At 42.6% G+C, this 23,357-nt stretch overlaps 1 protein-coding gene across 7 annotated transcripts in view; it reads right to left on the reverse strand.

The window, feature by feature from the left end:
* Positions 1 to 23,357, reverse strand: part of LOC112559389 (ankyrin repeat and SAM domain-containing protein 1A-like) — a 79,650-nt gene that overhangs the window by 20,444 nt on the left and 35,849 nt on the right. For 3 of the 7 annotated variants that reach the window (XM_025230598.1, XM_025230597.1, XM_025230605.1), the window contains 10 exons: positions 9,914 to 10,194; positions 8,047 to 8,143; positions 5,430 to 5,539; positions 5,088 to 5,199; positions 4,525 to 4,661; positions 3,935 to 4,027; positions 2,734 to 2,919; positions 2,267 to 2,389; positions 1,521 to 1,592; positions 738 to 761 (listed from right to left, as the gene is read on the reverse strand). In XM_025230598.1, the coding sequence (XP_025086383.1) occupies positions 738 to 761; positions 1,521 to 1,592; positions 2,267 to 2,389; positions 2,734 to 2,919; positions 3,935 to 4,027; positions 4,525 to 4,661; positions 5,088 to 5,199; positions 5,430 to 5,539; positions 8,047 to 8,143; positions 9,914 to 10,194 (1,235 nt within the window). Of the gene's footprint in view, positions 1 to 737; positions 762 to 1,520; positions 1,593 to 2,266; positions 2,390 to 2,733; positions 2,920 to 3,934; positions 4,028 to 4,524; positions 4,662 to 5,087; positions 5,200 to 5,429; positions 5,540 to 6,123; positions 6,218 to 8,046; positions 8,144 to 9,913; positions 10,195 to 23,357 lie in introns of all 7 variants that reach the window. The other 4 variants (XM_025230601.1, XM_025230600.1, XM_025230599.1 and 1 more) reach the window with 4 other exon arrangements.

A 23,357-nucleotide genomic window follows, 5' to 3' on the forward strand; every position in this document is an offset into this window, starting at 1 on the left:
TACTGAAGATTAGTAATATAAAAAAAAACACAAAAATCATCACCATGTAGAGAGAGAATAATAGTAAAGCTAACAACACAAGACCAGGCAAAATTAGTGTATTAGTGTATCAACTGTAAAATGAGCAAGCATTTGTCTTTTAGAACACTGTTCACTGTGTTGTCATGTAAACCAGGCTAGCATATGCATACATGCATGCACAAAATCATGCCAGAATTCTTGAGAAAAAAAAATACTAGGTGGTAAGAAGTGTATTATTTGCTCACACATACCCATGCATTTGATGCTTACTAACACAAACACATGTGCCTGCAAATCAACTTTTTCTCCCAGTTGTCAATCCCTTGTTAATCAACAGCAATAGTTCCAGCATATTTCCTCCCTCTCTGTGGATGTTTTGTGTGTGTGTGAGTACGTGTGTGCATGCACATGTTTTTGCTATGTGAGCACGAATGCAAGCATACTTGTAAAAAAAATGAGACTAAACTATGATTTCCAAACAGTGTCCTACAATATATCACATAAAATCTCTAAAAAAAAAAGAGATAAAGGAATGCTTTTAACCAATACCAAAATGATCATAAAAACAAACAAAAAAATAGCAAGGAGAAGAAAGTAAGAAAGAAAGCATGCGCATATTCAGGTGATATTGAACATACAAATCTGAAGATTTGTTTTCAAAACTCAATGAGTATGATCTACTAACTGAAATTGGACAACATCAACTTCTCACAGACCTGTAATTTCCTCCTCAATCTTTGCTGTCAGAGGGAAAAAGAATCAGGAAGGAAACATCTTAGAGATCTGCCTCAAAAATATGCTCAGAATGCATTGGATACTGTGCGTTCCACAAAACACTTGATGAAGTCTGCTTCTCATGCTAAATGTAATTTGTCAGAAAAAGTTTTGAGCACGCACACACACACTGAGAATGAAATTTCAGAAAGCAACAAGCGACATTTAAAAAAATTAAGCAAGCAAATCTTAATCTATAACACAAGTATGTATCGCAATTAAAATTGTAGTAATATTTCTGATGTTTATCGTATAAGCTGTATTTGATCACATCTCCAAATTAATGTTTGTTAGCCTAATCAGCATATGGCATGCCATTTTCTTCCCTTTTTCTGTTCAAATCCACTCTCCATAAAGGAATAAGAACTCCTCATGTGTAAGTCTTTTTCTAACAGTATCTTTTAAACACTCATAAAATGCAAAGAAATGAAAAATAAAATTGCAGGTAGTGAAAGTTGTCCAAAAAACACTCTTCAACATTTTCTCTTACTAATCCCCCTTTTTGGTCTTCAATATCTGAAAGTGAAATGCTTTCAAGCACTGAACTAAAGAAAGTGACAGTAAGCTATTCTGAGAATTGGGCAAACAAAAGTATATTGAAATCTGTCCAAAATGCAAGATGAAGTTCAGGTGTAAGTCAAGCCAAAGAACAAAGTCCATGTCCATTATCAATCACAACCTCCTCTACACACACACACACACAAAAATGGAACAAGTCCTCTTACCTTGAGCTTTGCAATGCTCTCCTGTGTCGTTTTTGTTCCTTTCAACTCTTTGATGACTGTTGATCCAAGATACTATAAACAAATCAAAATATAGTCTCTTCAGCATTTTAGTCTCTAACATTCATTATGGGATCTATCAAAGACAAGCAGAAAAAAATGGTACACATTGACAAATTTGACCTTTTCTGAAAAACAAATGGAAAAAGAGGGCAGCGCTACATAATTTTTTTTTAAGCTGAATAACTTTTTTGGGGCAACATTCAGAAGTGATGCTGACAAGGGAGGCTATTTGAAATGGGACTAAATTTTAGAAACCATGGGTTGTCTCTCTTCAACAAAACGACGGCCAAAACCAACGCTTTAAATAGCTGCAAGCTGACCAGCAGCTTTTTTTTTTAGCAAAGGTTAGTAAAGTTTACTTTGTCATAAAACAATGTTGTAGTGAGAAAATCTTGTTTTTCTTACAAAACACTCAGAATGTTAAGATATTAGCCTATAGCTCCTGATGTTATTCACTATTTTATGCGGTCTTTGTCTACAAAAGATCTAAGACATGAAATACATATTTTCTGACCACCTAACTATACCTTACACATAAGACTTCATGTTTTTTCCTACATCCATGGTAAAGACTGCCCATACACTCAGTATTCAGAAGACTTGAAGGCATACATTTTCTCGATGTGGAATTATGACTGAGAATTACGAAAAAAAAAGTACAAAGTATTTATGAAATATTTCTTTACATGAGCAGTGTAGTTGCAACATCCTTTTATAAGCACTTCAGGACGATGTCGCCACTGTCGAATGGATCCTGTAATGTGCATTAGGTGCGGTGGTCGTATATGGATCTGACTGTCACGAATTCCCTGGAACAGAACAAAACTGTCACTCGTGAAAATACTCCTAGCCGGTGCAGAGTTGTGTGTTGATTTCAAGCTTCTCAGATCTCCAAAGCAGTTTTTAGACTTTGATTTATTCACAACAAAAGAATAATGGTCTTGCAAACAAGTTGCATCCATTAACATGTAATTCAACATTCATGCTTGTAAATGTATGCCTGATTTGAAAGCAGGAGAAAGAAATTCTTCCCCTAGAAGCAATTGTTTCACATGAGAAAGAATAGTTTATAGTAAGCATCTATCCCAAATACACTAACATCAGCCATATTACAAAGATGACAATCTAGCACCAAAAATGATAAGACATCTACCTGAGGTGATGAGAGTCCATTTTCACTACCCTTTTCAAAGGTCATTAAAGGACTCTGTAGAGGTGATTTCTGTTCTCCTTCATCTGATGTTCTTGGTTTAACTCCAGTGTAATCACGGTAGAGGTCAATGTGTTCAAATGGTGACTTGGGCTCCTCTTCATCACTGCTTTTTCTTCGTACTCTTGCCTGTAAATGTTAGTGTCGGACAGTTCCTAAAACTAGTCTTAACAAATTACTGGACTGAACAATAATAATACTATGAACTGAAACTAAAATCTCTTTTAATCCAAGAACAGCTAAAAGGCCAATTTCCCACAGACCTGGCTGCATTTTTTTTTCTTTTCATCTATATTATCATCAACACCACCACCACCTCCAGCATTTGCTATCTTTTTCTCCCTTCAATATGAATGAATCACTGCTAACAACAACATCCAAAAACTTTTTAACAATCTGAAAAAATTGCAAATGATATGTATGGCAAGTTCAGAAGTAATGCTTGCTTCCCATAAAATCCATCGATTCAATCTTAAAGGACAGTTACCTATCTTGAAACTTTGTCTTTTCTTCTTCTTCACTATGAATGAAGCTCTTGGGTTCACAGTTACATAAAAAATGTACCATATTTAAGCCATTTCCCAAAATATTATGTAAGAAGAAATGAAAACATAAAGACAGTTAATTAAAAACACAAAGAATTTGAACTGTAAGTGAATGTAGTCTAAATATCATTACATTTATAATTGCAGGAGATGTGAAATTTCAGATGCAAAATAGTTTCAAAATATCATTTAGATGACGTCATTCACTGATGTTCAAGATCATCTAGATCCCAATCAGTCCTGTTACTGTGGCTGGAATCTGATTCATCAGTAAAATGCTATGCACAGTTACAAAAGCTTGTAAAACTTGTTGCGCTGTCGTATATAGCATGAGGCCTGTGTGCTCTGCCATCTTAAATGTGAAAAGAAAGTCAAGCAAGACTATTCTTGAGACATGCAAACTTTCATTTCCATCAATAGTCAAAGGGAAGCAAATCCTGAAGGAAAACGGATTTACTCCTGCTAGCTATGCAGTTGCTTCCCTTACACAGGTATTTAGGGATAGTTTTTTTTTTAGTGGTTGTAAATTGACATTTCCCTACAAAAAAATGACAAATGCTTTACGAATATGACCAGAATGAGCAATAATATTAACTTACAGGACTGACTGATGTGTCTCTCTCCTCAAATGCCCGCTCACCTAATGAGGCCAGTATTCTCTTTCTGTGGCCTATGGAAGTAATGTCTAGAACCTGAAACAGCAGTTCTGAGAGTCAGACAATTAAATTTAACATGTTTGAAGGTCAAAGTCAAAATAACATAACACGCTGGGCTTTGCAGGTTTCTAAAAAGTTGCTATTACGCCCACACTCCAGTATCACAGACATAAGCATAAAATTTCCAGTTTGATGCAAATACTCATGCTGAACACATTTAGAAAATATCAGAACACTTGAGCCAATTTCTTTAAGCCTTAAAGTCTACAGCTATAAAACTGTCTATTTTCTGAAAATTCTTTTCATAAAGAAGAACTCATCTGAAATGGCATACTGTATGGATTGGTGTTGATAATCCTCAAATATTAAAATATTAGTTCCCTGTTATGATAGCAATTAGACAAAATGAAAGTTTAACCTGATAAGCAACAAAAAATCATTTCAAAATACGTCTGCTACCAAGACACTTGAGAGAGGAAATGAGGAAAGGAGTGTTCAGGCTCTATTCATTCCAACTCATTCTGCTGCCTTACTGTATTTAGCTCCAGCTCCCAGAGTTTAACAACTCTCTGCATAGTGTTATATTTGTGTGAAAGAAATGTGTCCAGGTACTGTCCCAACCGAAGAGTCTCCAGCCAGCTCTCCACAGACACAGGCAAGGCCGACTGATCTAAAATGTAACCAGATCAGTATGAAAGTATAACAACTGCTGCAAATTTTTTCTCTTTTGGCATGGATAAGAGTAGTGTTTAGCTGTGTTAACATCAGCATTTAATTTCTGAAGCATTAAACACTATGAAAATTATGATTTTACTATAGAATGTAATACAGTTGGCTTTACAGTGATACTTGAACAGCAAACAAGTCGGATATTAAGTCATCATCATAGGTTATATGCAAAAAAGCTTAAATGGAAAGCCTTATCAGGAAACAAACTTGAAAACAATGGCTGGTTAGCACAATGAAACAACAGTAGTGTTTATTTTAATTTTCCTCTTCAAGGCAAACATACAAAATGTCACTGTAACACAAACACTAGAGAGGGGGGGGGGACACACAGAGAGACCGTGAAAAAAAAAGGGACTGTATAACTCACTGATAGGCTTCACAGTTGGAAGGCGACGTGCAGCTGACACTATCACGGCCCGATGAGCACCATTAGTGATACCTATACTTGCCAGGTCCTGATCATCTACTATTGTGCCTCCCTTTATTTTGAAATGAGAAAAGCTTTGTTAAGTTTAGATTTTTCTATATCAAGTTAAGACTAGACTACACATGACTACAGAAACTAAGGCAGGTATTCTTCTAGAGACAAACACTTATCTTGTGCTAGCATCATGACAAAGATAGTGTCTTGAATAAAACATGAATGCAAAATTTAGAGTCAGAATGAACATCCAGAATGTTACAAAATGAAGCCAATAAAGAGAGTTACCAAGAAATCTGTATCATCATATCCATTGGCCACTAGTGTATTCTCATACTGCTCAAGCCCCAAGCTCTCAAGCCATTCTCCCACACTCTGGATCTTGTGTGGGCCTGCTACTAACAGAAAAATGCAAATTACTAGGTGCTAAGTCACCAGCATTGTCACTATCACCATCTTTTCCTCAATTAGCCTTGCTGATGTAAATTTGAATTCAGCTTTTTGCTCTGCAGCATTTACAATTAATTATATTTTTCATACCATCATTACTGCACAGATTCTCTTTCCTTTGATCACTTACAAAGTGTTTTTTAAATATTAACGATTTCACTTCACCAGCGTCACCACAGTGTCATTTAAGTTTATGAATTAAATTATAAACTAATAGCAATTAAGTAGGAATATGCTAGCATACTACGCTTTCCACAAAAGCTTTTATAGCACCATCGTTCAATATCTGTCGTGATGCATTTTGGAAAGAAGATGATCATTAAACAAAAAATAAATTCAAAGTTTGTTTACTCAGAATCAAACTTTAGGTTCTGATAATTCTTGTAAGATTCTACAGTCACATTTAACAAGATCATGATATTAGATAAAAGAAATGTTAGAATGAAACATAGCTATTGTAAGTTTCATGCGAACAACTGTAAAAACTGATGGTGTTTAAAATGCAGATCTAAAAAGCATGATGGCTGTCTACCTGCAAGCGCTTTGGCAAAGCCTGGCTCATATTCTCGCACAAAGACTGATTCACGAGCGATGCCAGCTCCAAATGTCTCCAAAGTCGCTGCTATCTAGATTTGTAGAGAGACACCAGAAAAAGAGGCCATGCTTCAAAATGGAAGTCATGCAAAACATTCAAAGCAGAATATTGTGGGGGCTACAGATGGAAGGGGGAATGGGTGATCTTCGGACTAAGATGAGGAACATAATGAAGTCAGCTAAGTAAGGGGGTTAGGTCAGGGTATGAAAGTTTATGTGTGGAAAATGTACCATGAAAGGTAATGTCTGACAACACAATTATTCATGGAAATCTGTTGTAACCCTGACACTGCTTTGCTACACTAAAATAGCTAACAAGTTGTAGAAAGACCATGTTTTATTTTTCTGGAAGTGCCCTACACTTTAAGCTGCTAAGGAAGCAAAACTGTTATCTTTCACAAGGTCACTTGTATTTACTTGTTTTTTCTCTAGTCTCAACATTACCTATATTTGTGGCATGAAGTACTGTTTAAAACAGACGAAAGAACTTAAATAGCTGAGAAATTTGATAGAATGCCTGTTATTTCAAAACAAAAAGAAATCAGTAATACTTTTATGAGCGATTTGATTAAAACCAAAAAGAAACTTAGATTATTGATGAAACTGGGATGGCTTGCATGTATATTTATATTGCCTTTTCTGTATATAAGATTTTTTTTTATATCATTTCAACATAAAACTCTTTGCCCTCCTCCATCCCAGCCTAGCTCAGGAAATAAAGTTAGAATCTCTTGTAGTAGCTGCTATAAAAGGGTGAAGAGTAAAAAGGTAGCTGACTTCAAAAGATTAAATTAAAGACTATATATTCATAAAACTGAAATTTTAAATGATTCTTAGGTGAAAGTTGACTGAGAAATATTGATAGTCAGCCAATTATTGCAGGCACTGTGCATTTCACTCCTAAGGTAGCTACCCAATAAATTAACACTAGAAAAGAAAGTGCTAAATCGGTATTAGAATAAAGGCTGTACCACGCTGATTTATGTCCACATCAAAGATTACCAAGCTCCCTTTAAAATTACTCAACAAAAATGTTTTTTTTTTTAATCTTTGAAAATGTTATACATGCACAGGCCTGAAAGATCAGTGAAAATCGAATGGTATATTGGTTATCATGTTAGTAATGGAGAAGTATAACTTTGTAATAGCATGCACATTAGAAGATATGGGGAAAAAATGTTAGTTGCACTGTTGACCAATGCAAGATGAAATCTTACTTTAAAGCTGTTTGTGTATGAAGACATGGAAAATTAACTCCTTTTGCAACAACCTAATTTCTTTTTCTTCTCATTCTCTTTTATGTGCTTTTGGGTGATCTTCTTAAACACTTTAATGCAATGGTTTTTCAGCACAAGGTGTGAAATAAAATGATTCTTATTCTGTTAAAACTTCATTTGGTCTGCTTGTCTTTTCTGCTCATCTCACACATTCATTCAAGTTTATGTGGAGTTCCTATGAGATTGTACAGACTACTAACACATAAAATATCTGATGTGTTAAATAGTGATCATATACAACATGCAACTCAAGATGCACCAGAATGTCTGGCAAGCCTAAGAACGAGCAAAAACCATGCAAAGACATTTCCAGTACAAAGAAGTGCAGAACTGCTGTCTGCTCTTGCTCCCTATCTGCAGTTCTTGAGCCCTTTCCTTCCCACAAAGCTCTGCTACTGCTGTTTCATGCAGCGTGCCATTGTGTTGAGATTCAAAACTAAGTCACAGACTCATCAAAGAATAGTCTGGCACTAAAACAGGTTCTAGTCTACCTTCATACATAATGGAGAAACAATGCAAAGCTATGAAGATTGATGCAGGAACATACAGTTGGAAAAACTGATGGACCATAGTCTAAGCTATACCTCTTTCTGTTAGAATCTTATCCAGCTGTGAATCAAGGACGGGTATGTCCTCTGAAGCACTTATACGCCCGCCAAAGCTCGAAACAATGTCTGCTATCTGCAGGAGGACCAATGGCAAAAAAGTCATCATTTCAGGCTTAGCATTCCATTCTTTACCATTATTCTTCACTGGGGATTGGGAATGGGAGGGGGGTTTCATCCTAAGACATAACCTAACTGCCGGCTATTTTGTTCTTTTCTTCAAACAATTTTTATTTTAATAATTTTATTCAATAAAACTAATACCTGTCCTTTCATTTCAAAATGCGCACACGGGCGCGCGTGCACACACACACACACGCAGATCCACTACCCTGTAATATTTTCCATGGAAATCCCCTTAAACCTGAGCAGAAACCCCAGCTGTGATGATAAAGTGATTTCTGTGTCAAGGCCAGAGTGCTCGACGTTTGTCAAGAACTGGCAACGCTTTTCCATTCCTCTCCTTTGGATACACGTGCCTGTGTGTGTGTATGTACGAATGACATTTGCTGCAGGGCAAGACAGACGTGCTTTGCATGGAGGCAAGAGAGCTCTGCAATCTGCAGTTATCATTCAATATTTGAGGTTGGAGAAACAATGCCAATAAGCACTTAGCATGTCATCAATTTTTAAAACCAAAACAATAGTTAAGGGTAACACATCCAAGAAATGTGGCAAACAATCAGATCCTCTCCCCTTTACAAACGGTTCTTTCGCTTTAAAAAACAAACCAAAAAACCCAAATAAAATACTGAAACTCTATGACACGGACTGCACCAGTTCTGATAAGAAAACATGGTGGCTGACAGGGCTTACAAGTCCTGCAAATGTAGCACATCACTGTTTCTTTTATTATTTCCGCCCCCTACCCCCACCACCTCACAAACACTTACGGCTGCAGATAAGATAAGGATGGGCACAGGAATTGTTCCCCGCTGTACATGCAAGGCACGCTATCACACAGCAGAGCTGCGGGGAGTGAGGCAAGAGGCAGGTTTTGTATTCACAAAGCATGTTGTTTTTAAGAAAGTCTTTTTTCGCTCAAAATGCGTTCGACCTCGGACGCCTTCGTGCGCTGACGTCAGGATGCTGGAGGGCGAGTGCGGCAAGACGTGCGGCCCCGCGCGCCCACAGAATAGGAATCTACCCGGCTTCAGCAAGGATACTACCCCGGTAGGCACTAGCATCGTGCCGAGGGAAGGGGTCAAGAAAGACTAGTTGGATGGCAAGATATTCCAGGTTGGCAAGTTGCTCTTTTACGCTTTGTCAGAAACAGCATAGCAGGAAGAAGGATCTGCTCTCCGAAGCATCATCTTGAAGAGGGGAGGATTTTTATCTGGAGTACCTGACTGACAAGAGTTGAAGTCTTCCAATTTAAGTCTGAAAACTGTCTCTCTCTCTCTCTCTCGTTTATGCAAGTGGTACATCATCGATATGTAAGTAATCAATCGTGATATAAACCCAGTGGGGAAATCAATAAAACGTCACACACACACACATGAGTAACGGCAAGCCCCGGCAGCATAACGGATCTCGACGACAGTTTCGTCATGCACGCCCATACTAAACCCAGGAAATGGACCTGCTGTGAAGACAAACATCTTCTACAAGTCATGCTCTGCAATAAATCTGCTCCTGACAAAGTTACTCTGTGGATTAATCCAGTTTCTGAATCTTTAAGAATAAAAAATGCAAACAAAAAAGTGTATACAAAGATGATCTTCATCAAAAAGCCTTAATCCTCAAATGAACGATTTTCCTAATGCAAAATGTAGCGATCATCAGCTGCACGAGCTGACAATGACTAAGTGACAAAACAGTAAAACTGAATGACAACTGCACTAACATTTGCCCACTCCTCCGTGTCGTCGAACTCCTCGGACTTGTGGGTTTCCCGCTGAGCCGAACCCTCCTTGACGTCGGGGCCCGCCATGTTGTCGATCTCGTGAAAAATCCTCTGGGTGTCCACCATGTCCTTGTCCTCCTCCTTCTCCATCAGAGGGTCAAAGGTCACCAGGCCGGAGGGCGTGGAGCGGCGTTTGCTGCGTACCGTTTTGACGACTACATTTTCACAGATCTGCGACACCACCTTGCGGGAGCCGCCTGGAGTCGAGCCCTTCAGCAGACCTGCCCACAACAAACACAAGCAAACCATCATCATCAACACAAGCAGCCGACATCAACACGAGGGCGAACCGCATGCTGGCGGTGAGGTGGGGAGCAAAACTAATTAACGTGGGCAGGAAAAATAAGGGACAGATATATCAGTGAGTGCAAGGTTAGTGAACTGCAAGTGGTTCACCATGTCGAGGGTATAGCTTATGGAAGATGCAATCCCTAACCTCTCATTTCACTGGCTTGATCAAAGTAACTTGAGCTGGAAGAAAACACGATGATTTGTGTGCTGCCATGATGTTGGCAGGACTGCTTCATAAGTTTTTTATGGACTGATGTTCAAAAACCACACAAACACACACATACAATTATTACTACTACTAATAATAAGTAGCAACAGCATTTCCTCAAAGACCGAATAATTGAGAGACACTTTCAAAAGACATTAATATCCTATGAGCACTCGAATCAACTGGATGACTGAAATTTCCGAACACTCAAAAAAAAAAAGAAGTCAAACGCACGTTTAAGCAGTCCTTATTCACTAGTACCCCGGATAATATCAAGCGTTGTCCGGGTTGATTTCTTTTCTCTCTCTCTCTCTCTTCCACATGCGATTTAATTTTCAACTTTCGACTAACCCTTCAAATCCAGTCGAATGCAGTGAACACATCACTTGCGTGAGTGATGTCCGTGTAGGCAGAAAGCGAAACACTAGTATTGCGGCAACTCCCCTGATTGTCTTCACCAAGATGGCGAGGACGATGGCTAAATTTTGCTTTCCCCTCTCTCTCATTCACAGTGTCTCTTTATGCTGTATTTATAAGATGGGCCAATCCTCTCCCATCTCTTTCTTCAATGTGTGTGCAGGAACATGTGTAGAGAAAACGTAGTAGAAACCCACTCCCACGCCCCAGCACAGTGGTTACGTAACTAACTTACGACGATCGTATGCACAAGATAAGATTAACATCTCAAATAATGCTTCCCGAAAAGAACTAGGGAAGTAGCTGCAAAGAACCCAAAGAAAAATGGGGAAGTGCAAAAGAGAGAGGAGCTGGGCTCTATATACAGACAGTCTGATAGTGTCTGTGACTAAGGAGGGTGGAGGCTTTGGGGAGGAGAGAACGCGCACTACTACGGCTATGACTGACGAATGTAACCAATGGAAACACCTGGCGAATCACTAGTGCTGACATCGATGGAAAGTTACTGTGACGTTTTCAACTTGCGGACATTATTCTACGAGAACACCCCCACCCCAACCTTCCTTCCCCTGGACAGGTGAAGGAGAAAATGCTGGGGTAGTGCGAGGCAGGACGGGAAAGAGGCTCGAACGAGCTTACGGAGATAAAACTAAAAGACGAGTAATGACGGACACGGTAGCTGAAGGAAAAACTCGTGTTTTCAAGCCCGCGCGCGCGCACACACACACATGTCGCCCCCTTCCCTTTCCCCCCACACACATACACGTCTCCCCCTTTCCTCCCTACACACACACAACGCACGCTTTTTTATTTTTCGAACACCCGCACACAGAACCAAAAAAAATGGTCTGACATTTTTATACCTTACTTAAAGAAGGCGTTACCAAAAACATTGTACATCTGGGGAGGAACCGCTCGAGGCATGTTTGCCGCTCCAACGTCTGTGCAGATCGCATAATGCAGGATGTTGTGGATGCCAGGAACAGACGGATGCCGAGCTACTCTACCGTTTATTTTCGTCCTCATACTTACACGCTGCTCCCGGGGTAGTTACTGAGTAAAACTCACCGCAGTCGTGCGAACAAGCAGCGACCAACTATTCACATTTGTCCTCTTAAGAATGGACAAAATGGATTATGGGAATTGTTTGCGAGTCGGACCTGACTGAATGAATACAAAAACTGTGATTGAGCCAACTTAAAATACAAAACGGTATGAAACATTCTGAGAACGACTTCATGGAACATTCAACCGATGAGCTCTTGCTCTGCAATTAACTGGGTACAAGATAGTCCCTTGCAGTCGGCCATCGTGACCACACACAGGACAAGTTCTTTTGCTTAACAAACACATTTTTTACAGACATTTCGCTGCAGGCTCTATTAGCAGACGACAGAAAAGCAGGTCAGACAAGGACCAGCTGGTGCAGCAGTTAACTTGAAAAACAAAACGGTGGTAAAAAGTTTGTATTTTCAGTTCTATTCCGATAAAGGTCTTCTGATTTGGCACGTCGGCACCCTTGTTAAATGCATGGCCATTTTTTACAAATGGAAATACGCAAAATGACCACAAAGTATTGGACTTGATATTCCATATTGTGTTCACACTGTAATGACACTTGATTCGTTTCACCGGGAAGTTCACATCTCATCGTTCGTTATCGTCCTCCTCCATTTAGGACCATCGTTAGACAGCTTCTCCTACTGGGTTGCTTTACAAGGCCTTCGGCGAGGATGACTGAACATCGCTCCATCACTCACTAGTTCAGCTCGAAGGGACGTAACTGGTTTCTCCGGTAGCCGCCATCACCGGGACGTTTTCTCTGGATGATGAAGAGGACGACGATCAATGGGTAGCCAACAAGAGGTGAGGGGGGATGGTCGGTCAATACGTTTAGCCGGCTATCTATTACCTCGGCCGTTAGGTCCGTCAGTCTACCACCAGGAAGATCTGCCATTCCGCTAGGCTTCATGTCACGTGACCGAGTTTCCACAGGCACGACAATCATCGCCTCGACTAAACGCAGGAAGTTGTTTTTTTTTTTTAATGTTCACCGGTCGACTAGCATTTCAAATATGCACCAGAATGGAACTTACAAAAAAGCACAATCTATATCACAATGAAAAAGAAGATAAATAAAACTGATGTGTTCTTTGACGAACTAAAGCATATACATGTACTTATTTGTAGGGTAATGTGTACATATAAAATAAAAGTGTCACAGCAGAACTATTTGAACGGATGCCAACATCAAATTTAAAGACAATTATTAAAAAGTAAAGCAAACGAAAATATTGTGTGGTTCTATTATGACTCTGCAGCGCATGCTTTCAAAATTTATGCAATTCAAAATAAAATCAAATATGAACGACAACAGGCTTAACATTCACCATTCAAATTTTATGTTCAATATTTTAAAAAAGATTCGAAACAAATATGAAAGAATTTGACCACGAAAGATGACGACTATAAGTCATGTTTGTTTAACAGAAGAAGCTGCTAGAAGTTGTGGTATCTAATGGCCCATCTGATAGCTTCATGTGTACGCAACAATCGGAGAAGTAAGTGGTGATTTGGGGATAACATTAACAACTCTGCCCTCAATTCCATTGCCTCCGACAAACAATGAAACTGCATCCTTGCCTCCTCGATCCCTCAGGTTCTAAAGGGAGACGTTCCCGGACACAGAAGCTAGACTAAAAGCGAGGCCGACTCAAAACGAGTCTTGAAGGACAAGACAGAGGAGCGACTTCAAGTGAGAAACACTAAAGACAATGAGGAAAGACAAGCGGACACGCTGACAAAGGCGACACTTATATGACAGCGACAAGGATCACACGCTCCATGGTCGGCACCTCCACCACAGACAACACTTACAGAATCCGCGTATCAAAGCCATCAGCACCGCAGGTAAGGGTCCTCCACAGATGTTGAACACTGCAGCAAGGTAGCTGGCTAGGAAGTGAGACAGAACTCGGGATATCGCTCTGTCAAACTGTGCTCAACTATTGAACAAGAGTTCAGCTGCGATGAGGTTTAACCCCTTAGATTGTGAAACTGGCAGGATATACAGGAAAAGTTTGAAACGACATATTTTAATTAATCACAATTATTCACAAGCGCTTCAGAAGGAAAGTGCTTTAAATAGATGTTTAAAATGTAATTATAGACAGAATGTAAAATATTTCCCACTGTGGCAGGATGTAGCACAAATCAGGTTCTCATCCAATTTTTCTGTCGAAATTTGCTGCAATCTATCACGGCAGTTTCCGATCCTCTCTGTGTCAGATACTGAAAATTTAGAACTCCTGTTCCTAAACAAGCGCGGAGTAACTACAGAAAGTAATGATGAATGTCAGTGGAATGAAATGAGCCTCAACAGCAGAAAGAGGTAGACAGACTTCTCTCTTACCGACAAGCCGCAGACAAAGCCTGTAGCAGGTTAAAGCAACAAGTGGGATCATCAAGGTGTACATGGCGGCTGGCAACAGCCTTTAGCACCATCGTCCTCCACCCTCCCCTTCCTAAGCCCACCTGTCCACGAAAACAAGCCAAGCTCTGCAAACACACTCTACCTTGCTTGCATCAAGCAGCCGCTGGCCTCTGCTTCCAGTCTTCTTTTTTTTTTCTTCATCTGCATTAAAGGTAATAATTTTATATGTAGTTAGCCTTTGTGTGCCATGTTCACTACGGGGTAGTAAAAGTTACACATTCAGGATAAATTTGTTTCAAAAGTACACGTGGGGTGGGCGAACGAAAAGGTGACTGAACAATCGATTAGTAATGAACACCGGCTGTCCCAACTCTTCCCTGACAGATTTGTTCCCCTTGTGCCCGGAAACCCCCAACAGAAAAAAATCTTGGCCGTTACTATGGGAAACTATAAACGAATGCTAGAAGGTGGGGGTAGTTGCTACAATTTGTGTGGAGAACTGCAGCTGGATTTGCAAGGCACGATCCCCATTTAAACTCTGACAAAATCGTTACACCTCCACCCACCCTTTACTGCTCCACACTGTCATCCCTCCACCTCCCCCATTCCCCGACACACACAACCTTAAGACAAAGTTTTGAAAAAAAATGATGAAAAAGAACAGAAGAAAGTGTACAGGCTGGGCCACAACGCCTCTCTGCCAAATCCATGCTGGCGAACAAATCACACGCCGCCGCCTTTAGAAACAGAGGTAACATGGAGGGAGTGGTTACGAGGGGCAGGGGTGGAAAAGAGGAAGAAGGAAGAAGACAAGGACAGGGCGGGAGAGACATGCTCAAGCTCACGACTAAGTCATGTCGTAGCCTAAATCCACAACGATTTGTACGTTAATGCTTCACTCCGGAGGAAGATGGAAGGAATAAGACAACCCTCTCCTCCAACACTACCCTATGGAAAAAAAGTTCTTCCGAACGTACCTGCAGCAGTTAAACTCATTTTTACGAAAGTCCATCTCCAAGACTCTGTAGGTCGAGTCAGGTTTCCACAATGTCAGATTCCCCGTAGACAGGAAAGATAGCAAACCGCGGGAAATGAAAGTGTCATTTTGCCCAATCATCATTTATGAGACGTTTGAGGTACGTTTATTGATGCGCGTGGAGCTCGCGTGCCGTGTACCTGTAACTTTGTTCCCATGAATTTGTGCAAGAGACTGTACATACCGGAAGAATAAATGTTTACACCTCTGTACAGTAGTGGCTGGAAGGTTCGGACAGACGTGGGTTAACTAGTCAAAAAATAAAGGAAAACATCACACTCAAGACCATGAGAATAACGAAACACTACACCCCAAGAAAGAAAACAACGATATTAAATTCTGACCCCACGACACTAAAACCTTTAGGCGGAAACAGCAAGGTGGGGGACTCCTCAAATGAACGGTGAAAAAAAGCAGATGGCAGCACCGACGAGTAGCATATGGATGGAAATGGAATATAAAGTGTCAAGCAGGAGGAACACTAAGCAACGGAATGATCGAAAGAAAGAGAGAGAAAAAAAAAATAATGGAGCCTCTACACGTGTGGATATCGGTAACACCCGAGAGTAAATCAACTTAGTGTTCACTGTGGTTGAAACGTCGGCGACGGAATCACCTCCTTGACTCCTGCAGACAACTACTTTGTTTTCGTTACTGTTCAAAAGGAAGGAATGTGGAAGCCCGGGTTGTGTGTGTGTGCGCGCGCGCACGTGCCTACAAAGGATGAGTCTGCCAGGAAGACCAAGCCAGACGGTGCTGGTGGGAGGGGCGGTACGCCTCCTCTCTTCCTTTCCCTCGTCAGATCCTTGCAGTTCTCATCGAGATTATTTTTCCCCCACATACCGGTGGCAGACGCTACAAGAGAAAGAAAATAGATGGCAGATGCCGCAGTGCAAGGGCTGACATATTGCAGCGAGCTGCTTGCACTGCTGTTTGAATAGTCTGTAAACTCGAAAAAGAAAACAAGAAAAATGCAAACAGCAAAAAGAATGCTGTAGTGTGAGGAAACTGTTATCACTAAGCGCTGTCAGTGTGATGGTGAGCGCGCGCGCGAGCGCCTCCCTCCCACGTCTCTACCCAAATCTATTTTTATCCGTCCCTATCTTCCTATTTATTTACTTACAAATAACTTTCTGGTCTCAGCCACGCAGGGTTTAGTGATGACGCGACTGACAAGAATATAACAATAGGCTGCAAACCATTCCAGGTTAGTGGGTACTGGCAGGTGACTGACAGGAGAGTTCCACTGTACCTGTGGGACTGTTCTAATAATGGCAGGATGCATTCCGCTGGCACGGGCTCCCAGTGGGCCTCTCTCTAGGCCGCGGTGTTACAGACCTACCTGCCAACGGAAGGATCACCTTCCCTCCCTCTACTTCCCCCTGAATCCACGAAGTCTCACAATTCGATCACCACACGTGGTTGCCGGCAGGTAGCGCTCTCTTACTGAAGATCACAGAACTATGATGAAGTCCTACTGACGATAGGGAGAGCTCAGGCGAAGTCTGAATGAGCGTCACGTGCACAATCTCGACTTAAGTCAGTGAATGTGACTGATTTCTCATTAACTTAAATATGAATAGCATCTACTTACTCGCTTACAAAGAGAATTATTTGACAATAATTATTCTCTTTGGTCGATCTCCGCAACTTGTACACCGAAAAAAAAAAAAACGGAAACTCATAGTGTCGCGTGACTTATTTTTCGCAAAGCATTGTCCATAGTAAGCTTTGGCGGTCAGCCCAAACCTATTACTTTCCCAGAAAATCAACACAATAAAACAAATAAAATACTAATTTATTACAACTTCATTGTACCTTGTTCTTAATAATAGTTTTGTTGGGGCGGAAAATTAGGACAAGAAGACTGCATGCCCCACATCTTCTGACAGCATCCACTCCCTTGCTATGTAACGGACGTGACAAACATATTCATGTGCGACAGAAGTCGACCAGCAATGGGAGTGGGGTAGGGTTGATGGACTAGGGAAGTCGCAGTAATACCTGACATCCTTCGAGAAGTTCCGCGCAGAGCAACTCGCCAGGCTTGAAGTAGAGTGGGAGGGGCGGTGTTGTGGGGGAAACCCCAAGACGACTGCGCAGCCAGCATCGCAAAAAACCACTTCAGCCGATGTAGAGCACGACACTCAGCGACCTGCTCTTGAAGACTAAGCCTTGCATATCCCTACAGCGCCAGACACGACCAAGCCCAAGTACTTACGACCAGTCTCAGACACGTGTTCCAGCAGTGTCTACTACTGATGCCATAGTACAAACTGTAGTCATTTACCAGACACTAAGGTAGTCAGGCGTTTCACACTCACCGCCATCTAAAACCATAAACAACTGTTACTTCACATTCTCACTGCCACATAAGAAAAGGAAGGAGGAGGACAGGAGAGATAGCTCGGACGAACAACTATCATATGTCTGCACTCGTGAAGTGCTCCATGTCGAAAACTGGAAGCCGGTGTCAGTGTGAGTAGGTCGACATCATAGGTCGGGTTTACAACACATAGGAACGTGCCGCCGTGCTGGCTGAAGCAACAACAGATACGATTAGTTTTGACTGGTTTAGCGCTCCTCTATTCCCCTCTGCTCCTCATAATCTGACATACTTCACATACCTACTGCTCCGGATTTCGCAAGATGATAAACTGCCAGACACTGATATTTTTTTTTGTCCGCTCCTTGCCTCTTGCAGGCGTGGCGAAGGTCTGGTGCAATAATATTTGTTCTTGTACCAAACATTTACCACAAACACGGTTCCTCCCATTCTCTCTTTCTCACTCTCACTCTCACACTCACACACACCACCACCATCAAAGTAAAGACAACGATCAGGCGCCAGACTCGCACGTGTTGTGTTGTCGTCATCCAAGTCCCTATTTATAACCTGACATCCACACCGCACCTCTCGTCACCCACAGCCATAAACGTTCCAAAAATATCGGTTCCACCAATGACCTTTCCGTCGCTTTTCGACAGGAAGAGATTCTTACCCAGTCCTGCGTCTGGTCTGGCACCTGCCTCGTGGTTTATGCCTTTTGCTCAGCTGACAGCGGGTGTCGCTGCGATCATTCAGCCACCAGCACCCACCTGCATCCCTTTCCATCCCGTCATCCAACGCAGCAATCCTTCAGAAATTCCTTTTAAACCGTGCAAGGTACGATTAGCTACCGGAACCTTCTTCTTTCGAATATCGTTATCGCAGAGTCAAACTAACCTTTTCTGAACTCGTCAATGAATTGTTTAAAGACCTCTTACACAGACACACATACTGTCGAGTGTTGCTATTTTCGGCAATATTTCAAAAGATGATCAGGAAGAAAATCCTCATACAATATGGCAATTTCGACAAGTGTGTCCGGTTGAGACCCTTAAAGTTAAAGAACTTCAACTGTCGTGCAGGCAAAGCGTGAGCAGCCGGCAGCTGTCTAGCGACAGACTCGTGAAGACATCAAGCTAGACTACTGTAGGGACAGACACTTGTCACGGACACTAAACGCGTGACTGCGGGAAGAGTGATGTGACGGGCGAGATGTAAATACTTATTACAATATACAACTTCACGATTCCACAGTAAGAGGCTAACAGAATGAAAGTACAAGATCCAGACCGCAGTAAGATGTATAATAACTGCACTAAGAGGTGTTTCTTCCTGCACTCCTGCTTACCTCTCTGAAATGAAGTTCTGCCACTACCTATGAAGTCGTCATAATGCATTCAAATAATCAGACAAAAAAGTCAACGTTTTCCCAAACTGTTCTTCGGTATCAGAACAATCTCATTATCTCTCACTACCCCCTTCCTTCGTGTTTGTGTGTGCGTGTGTGAAAATGTGAGTGCCAAAAGTTTTAACAGACGAGAGAGGTCACCTTGACCCAAAAAAGACCTTCCTGATGGGAGGTTGTTTATGAGATGTAGAACAGACTTCTTACCTTCCAAAAGAAATTTTAAACGGGGCATAGCGTTCCGACCAAAATTTAGACAGACGACAAGCGAATGAGCACGCCCACGATATCATCCAGCGATATCATCCAACATAAGTGACTAACAGCGAAGTTTTTAAGGTAAATAATAGCAATGCACAAAGAAGCAAAACAAAAACTCATTAACCTTCAGCTGCCGAGCTATCCCAGGTACACCACAGACCTATCACCTTTGGTGTTCAACAAAAGTCTTCGGCAAGCGGCTGCGCCTCACATGGGACAGGATTCATGAGCGCTCTCCGAGAGCATGCTTCTCCATGTCGTCAGCCAGGTAAGGTGGCTTTACCTACACTGCCCTGTGTACGTGAGAGACCTAGCTTCTGGCCGCTGGTCGCGTGCAAACTGCCCACAAGTCACACCGCGCGACGCTCGAGGCCACAATGATCCACGGCTTCAGTCGTGACTGCTTCAATGACGTCTGCTTCGTAACCCAGCTTTCCGCCGTGATGTCAGCTCTCACCTCTCCCTTACTTCATGTCGTCACCCTTCTAGCAGTGTACACTTGCTCCCCACCGCCCGGCACATCGCTGCATGACTGACTGCAGAAGATGCTAAAAACGACATTTATCCACCATTTTCTGAACAAAAACTGCAATTCTCAAATGGTTTCGTCAGACAAGCACATAAAGATGGTGAGTGAAAGAACGAGGGCAAAAAAATTGAAAATTTCAAGTGTCGACGTCTGCAAAAGGCTGCACGCGCAACTTACCCTCTCCCCTCTCCTCTGTGAACTTGCTGGCGCATGCGTTATCACAGACAAGTGCCAGGCCATGCATGCTCTTGTCTGGTGGCCAGCCTTCTAGTGAAAACCCTTTCGACGGCCTGGAGTCGTTTTCTTACAAGCAAGCAAGCGAGCGAGGATGGCACTGGTTGTCGAGGTAACGCACCCTCGGCACTGACTGCCTTCAATTTCCCTCTGCATGCGGTCTCGTTATCGCGCTGTGCGCGTGTTACGAGAGAATGACAGAGAGGCAGGCGGACGGACGGATGGACAAACAAATAAAATGAAAGGCGAGACGGCAAAAATAAAGTGACTCGTTAGAGAGGGAAAAAATAATAAAGAGGGGTCAGCAGTGAGAACGAGACACAAATGTTTAATCCATGAGGCTAATACAGTGAGATTGTGACTTGGCTGTCGACCTACGTGTGCACGGGTTCTACTACGCTGCACACGAGGGAGGTTTTTAGGTCAGAAATGGCACGAGATGTCCATCGCAAGCACTTCAACCGGCAGTCCCTTCACCAAAAGCAAAAAGATGAAATAATCAGATAAAATCAACATGTCACTCTGAAAAACGGATGTCATTACATCTCCTAATGAAATGAATACTTTCAGTTTATGACTAGTAATGTCCTTTGTTTATCCTGTACTTAAAATTAGAGGGCAGAGAAGGGACATGACCACCGACAGATGCTGAGATCTTTTCATTGTCTAGGTCTTCTGGTGCACCTGGGTTCGTGCTGCTACCCCCACCACCTATCAAACGCTTGCCAGGTATTTTGTTTCTAGACAATGATCACCGCTAGGCCCCGGGAACACCTGCTACGATGTGTGCTCCCTCGGTCTTTCCAGTAACGCCGCAACGTGCCGGAATCCACACCTTGACAGGTCTGTATTAACTGTACAAACAAAGCAGGCATCTGTAGGGGACAAGGTGGGAGTAGAGGATAAGCCTGCGGAGTGGTCAAAGGACAGCGTGTGTCCTGTCTAGTTAACCCTCTAGGGTCCGTGAGAAGAGAAAAGGTGAGCGCGTTCACGTGACGAACAAAGTTGGTCGCAGCTGTTGCCGCCGTCACGACTATGTTGAACAAGCAGCCTGCGTTGTTGGTTTTTGTTTTTCCTTTTTTATCATGTGTGTATATGAGTGTTTACGTGTGTTTCCCCACTCCTGCTCTCTAGTTCCCCCCCCCCCCATGGGACTCTCGCAAACGACCAGTCAGCTGCCAATAAAAACAAGAAAAATGGTCTGGTAGGCAGGCAGCAGTTCAGGGGGAGATGAGGGAAGGTGCCTCTGCCTGCAATCTCGCATCTCCAAGGACCGCGTCAGCAGCAGTGGTCGCTCAACCAGCGCCGACGTTTGATAGCGTGAAATGTATGCCCCGTTCACGTCAAGCAAGAATGTGCTTACAACTTTCACCTTATATTTTTATTCCCCTCCCACCTCACTCCGTGTTTATTTTCCATCAGATGCCTGGAATGGAGTACAAGGTTTCCTGCGTATCGTGCGCGGAGATAGGGCGAGATGGGTTTTCTCGGTAAGGTCTTTTAACCCGCAAGGGATTACATCCCTGTTGGAAGTTGCACATGAAAGTCTAACATGGCGGCATCGCCTCTCTGTCGCCATCATCAGCTCAGCCTCTGGCCTCACCGCACGGGGATATCAACACAGTACATCAACCCTACCAGCCCCAGCGCTGCTGTCGAGGATGATCACCGTCACTCCAACTGTGGCATGTCACTCCCACCCCGACTACCCATCCACCTGCAAACGATGGCTTGCTGTAAGACAAATGAAATCCACTCCTCGTTTTATGTCTCTTAACCGTTAGCGGTGAACTCCTTCCTGGTCAAACACCGCAAATTATGGCACAATCTGGATATTCGGCCTGACGAACCCATACGTGCAGGCTGTCTAAAATTTCAAAGGGAACCAAGGACATGCAGTTGTCATACAATATAATATCACATACGAAGTTACCTTATAAGAGTCAGCTTTCAGCAAAACTACCGAAAGACAAGTCCACCCAACCAACACACACACGCTAAGCTGTGTCAACAGCTTACGACACAATGTTTACATCATGTTGACACAAACACATGTCTATCTCCGCACCATACATCAATACGTAATGACTTGCAATATTACCTCAGTGCAATTCGCAAACTCGTGGTCTCAACTTCCCGCCACTGGCACCCGACGTACAGCTACCCCTAAAAGTCTCTTCAAGAAGCGGTTATCATCAACTCCATCCAGTCTCTGCTCGTGCAGAGTGTGCAGGCGACTCAGGAAAGCGACACAGCTGTGACGGAGGCACAAGAGAAGACGGAAGTGTTTCGAGCGAGATTCGAACAGCCTGGCTGCGCCGGCCGCCTGTCCGAGGCAAGTGCAGTACGTGATCCGGGGCGCGCTGAACGTGCCCGAGCATCCAGTGCACCTAGGCGCCGCCTGTCGGCAGTAAAGAATCTGGGGGAGTCCAGCAGTGCACGACACGGTCAGTATCCCCCCTACACACACACATACACCCCTCTGCTCCCTCCCCTCCTGCTGACGTCGGTGGAAAGCCTATCACGTTTGGAGTACTTGCACTTGGCCAAGCGAGGTTGGTATTGAGTGATCGCCGACCGACCTGCCACGTCTGCAGTCAAATGTACGCGCACGAGGAGCCAGCTCGGGTTCCCCGCCCCCTTTTTTATATCTCCCCCTTCCCTTAAAGACTATTTTTAGAAGTCATAAAAGCTGTTCTTTGAGGAAACAGCAAGAACCATCTGCTGCTATCTGAGCACCCTATCATCCGTGCCTTCCTCAAAGGTTTCTGTCTGTCATATTCTTCTGGCCAAAATAATAAATCAAGTTTCAAAGCATGTGTGCATGCATGCGTGTATTTTAACCCTTTCAGTCTCTAAAGGTTTATCGGCACACCGACACCAGTGATTTTCGTAGTTAACGATTCTAAAGAATTCGGTCGTTCCAATCTTACCTGGATGCTGTTTCTATATTATACAGTTCCTGCCTTATGTTCAAGATTAGTGTTGACGGCACAAGTCGACTCAAAATTTGTGACACATTTGTCCAGGCACACCAGCTACAGTCGAAGGAGCCATGTCGAATGAGCTTCATCGGCTTCAAATGATATCTTACCAGTGCAACAGACGAAGCCGTTAAACTGATGCCACTTCGTCGACAGCTTCAATACCAAGTCAGCACAATTCATCAGTTCTAAATATCAAAAGTCGTGCGGCTGAACCCTCTCCCTACAATGGAGCATACCATTAACATTTAGCACCC

Source organism: Pomacea canaliculata, linkage group LG3 (genome assembly GCF_003073045.1).
Source record: "Pomacea canaliculata isolate SZHN2017 linkage group LG3, ASM307304v1, whole genome shotgun sequence".
NCBI classification, from domain to species: Eukaryota; Metazoa; Mollusca; class Gastropoda; order Architaenioglossa; family Ampullariidae; genus Pomacea; species Pomacea canaliculata.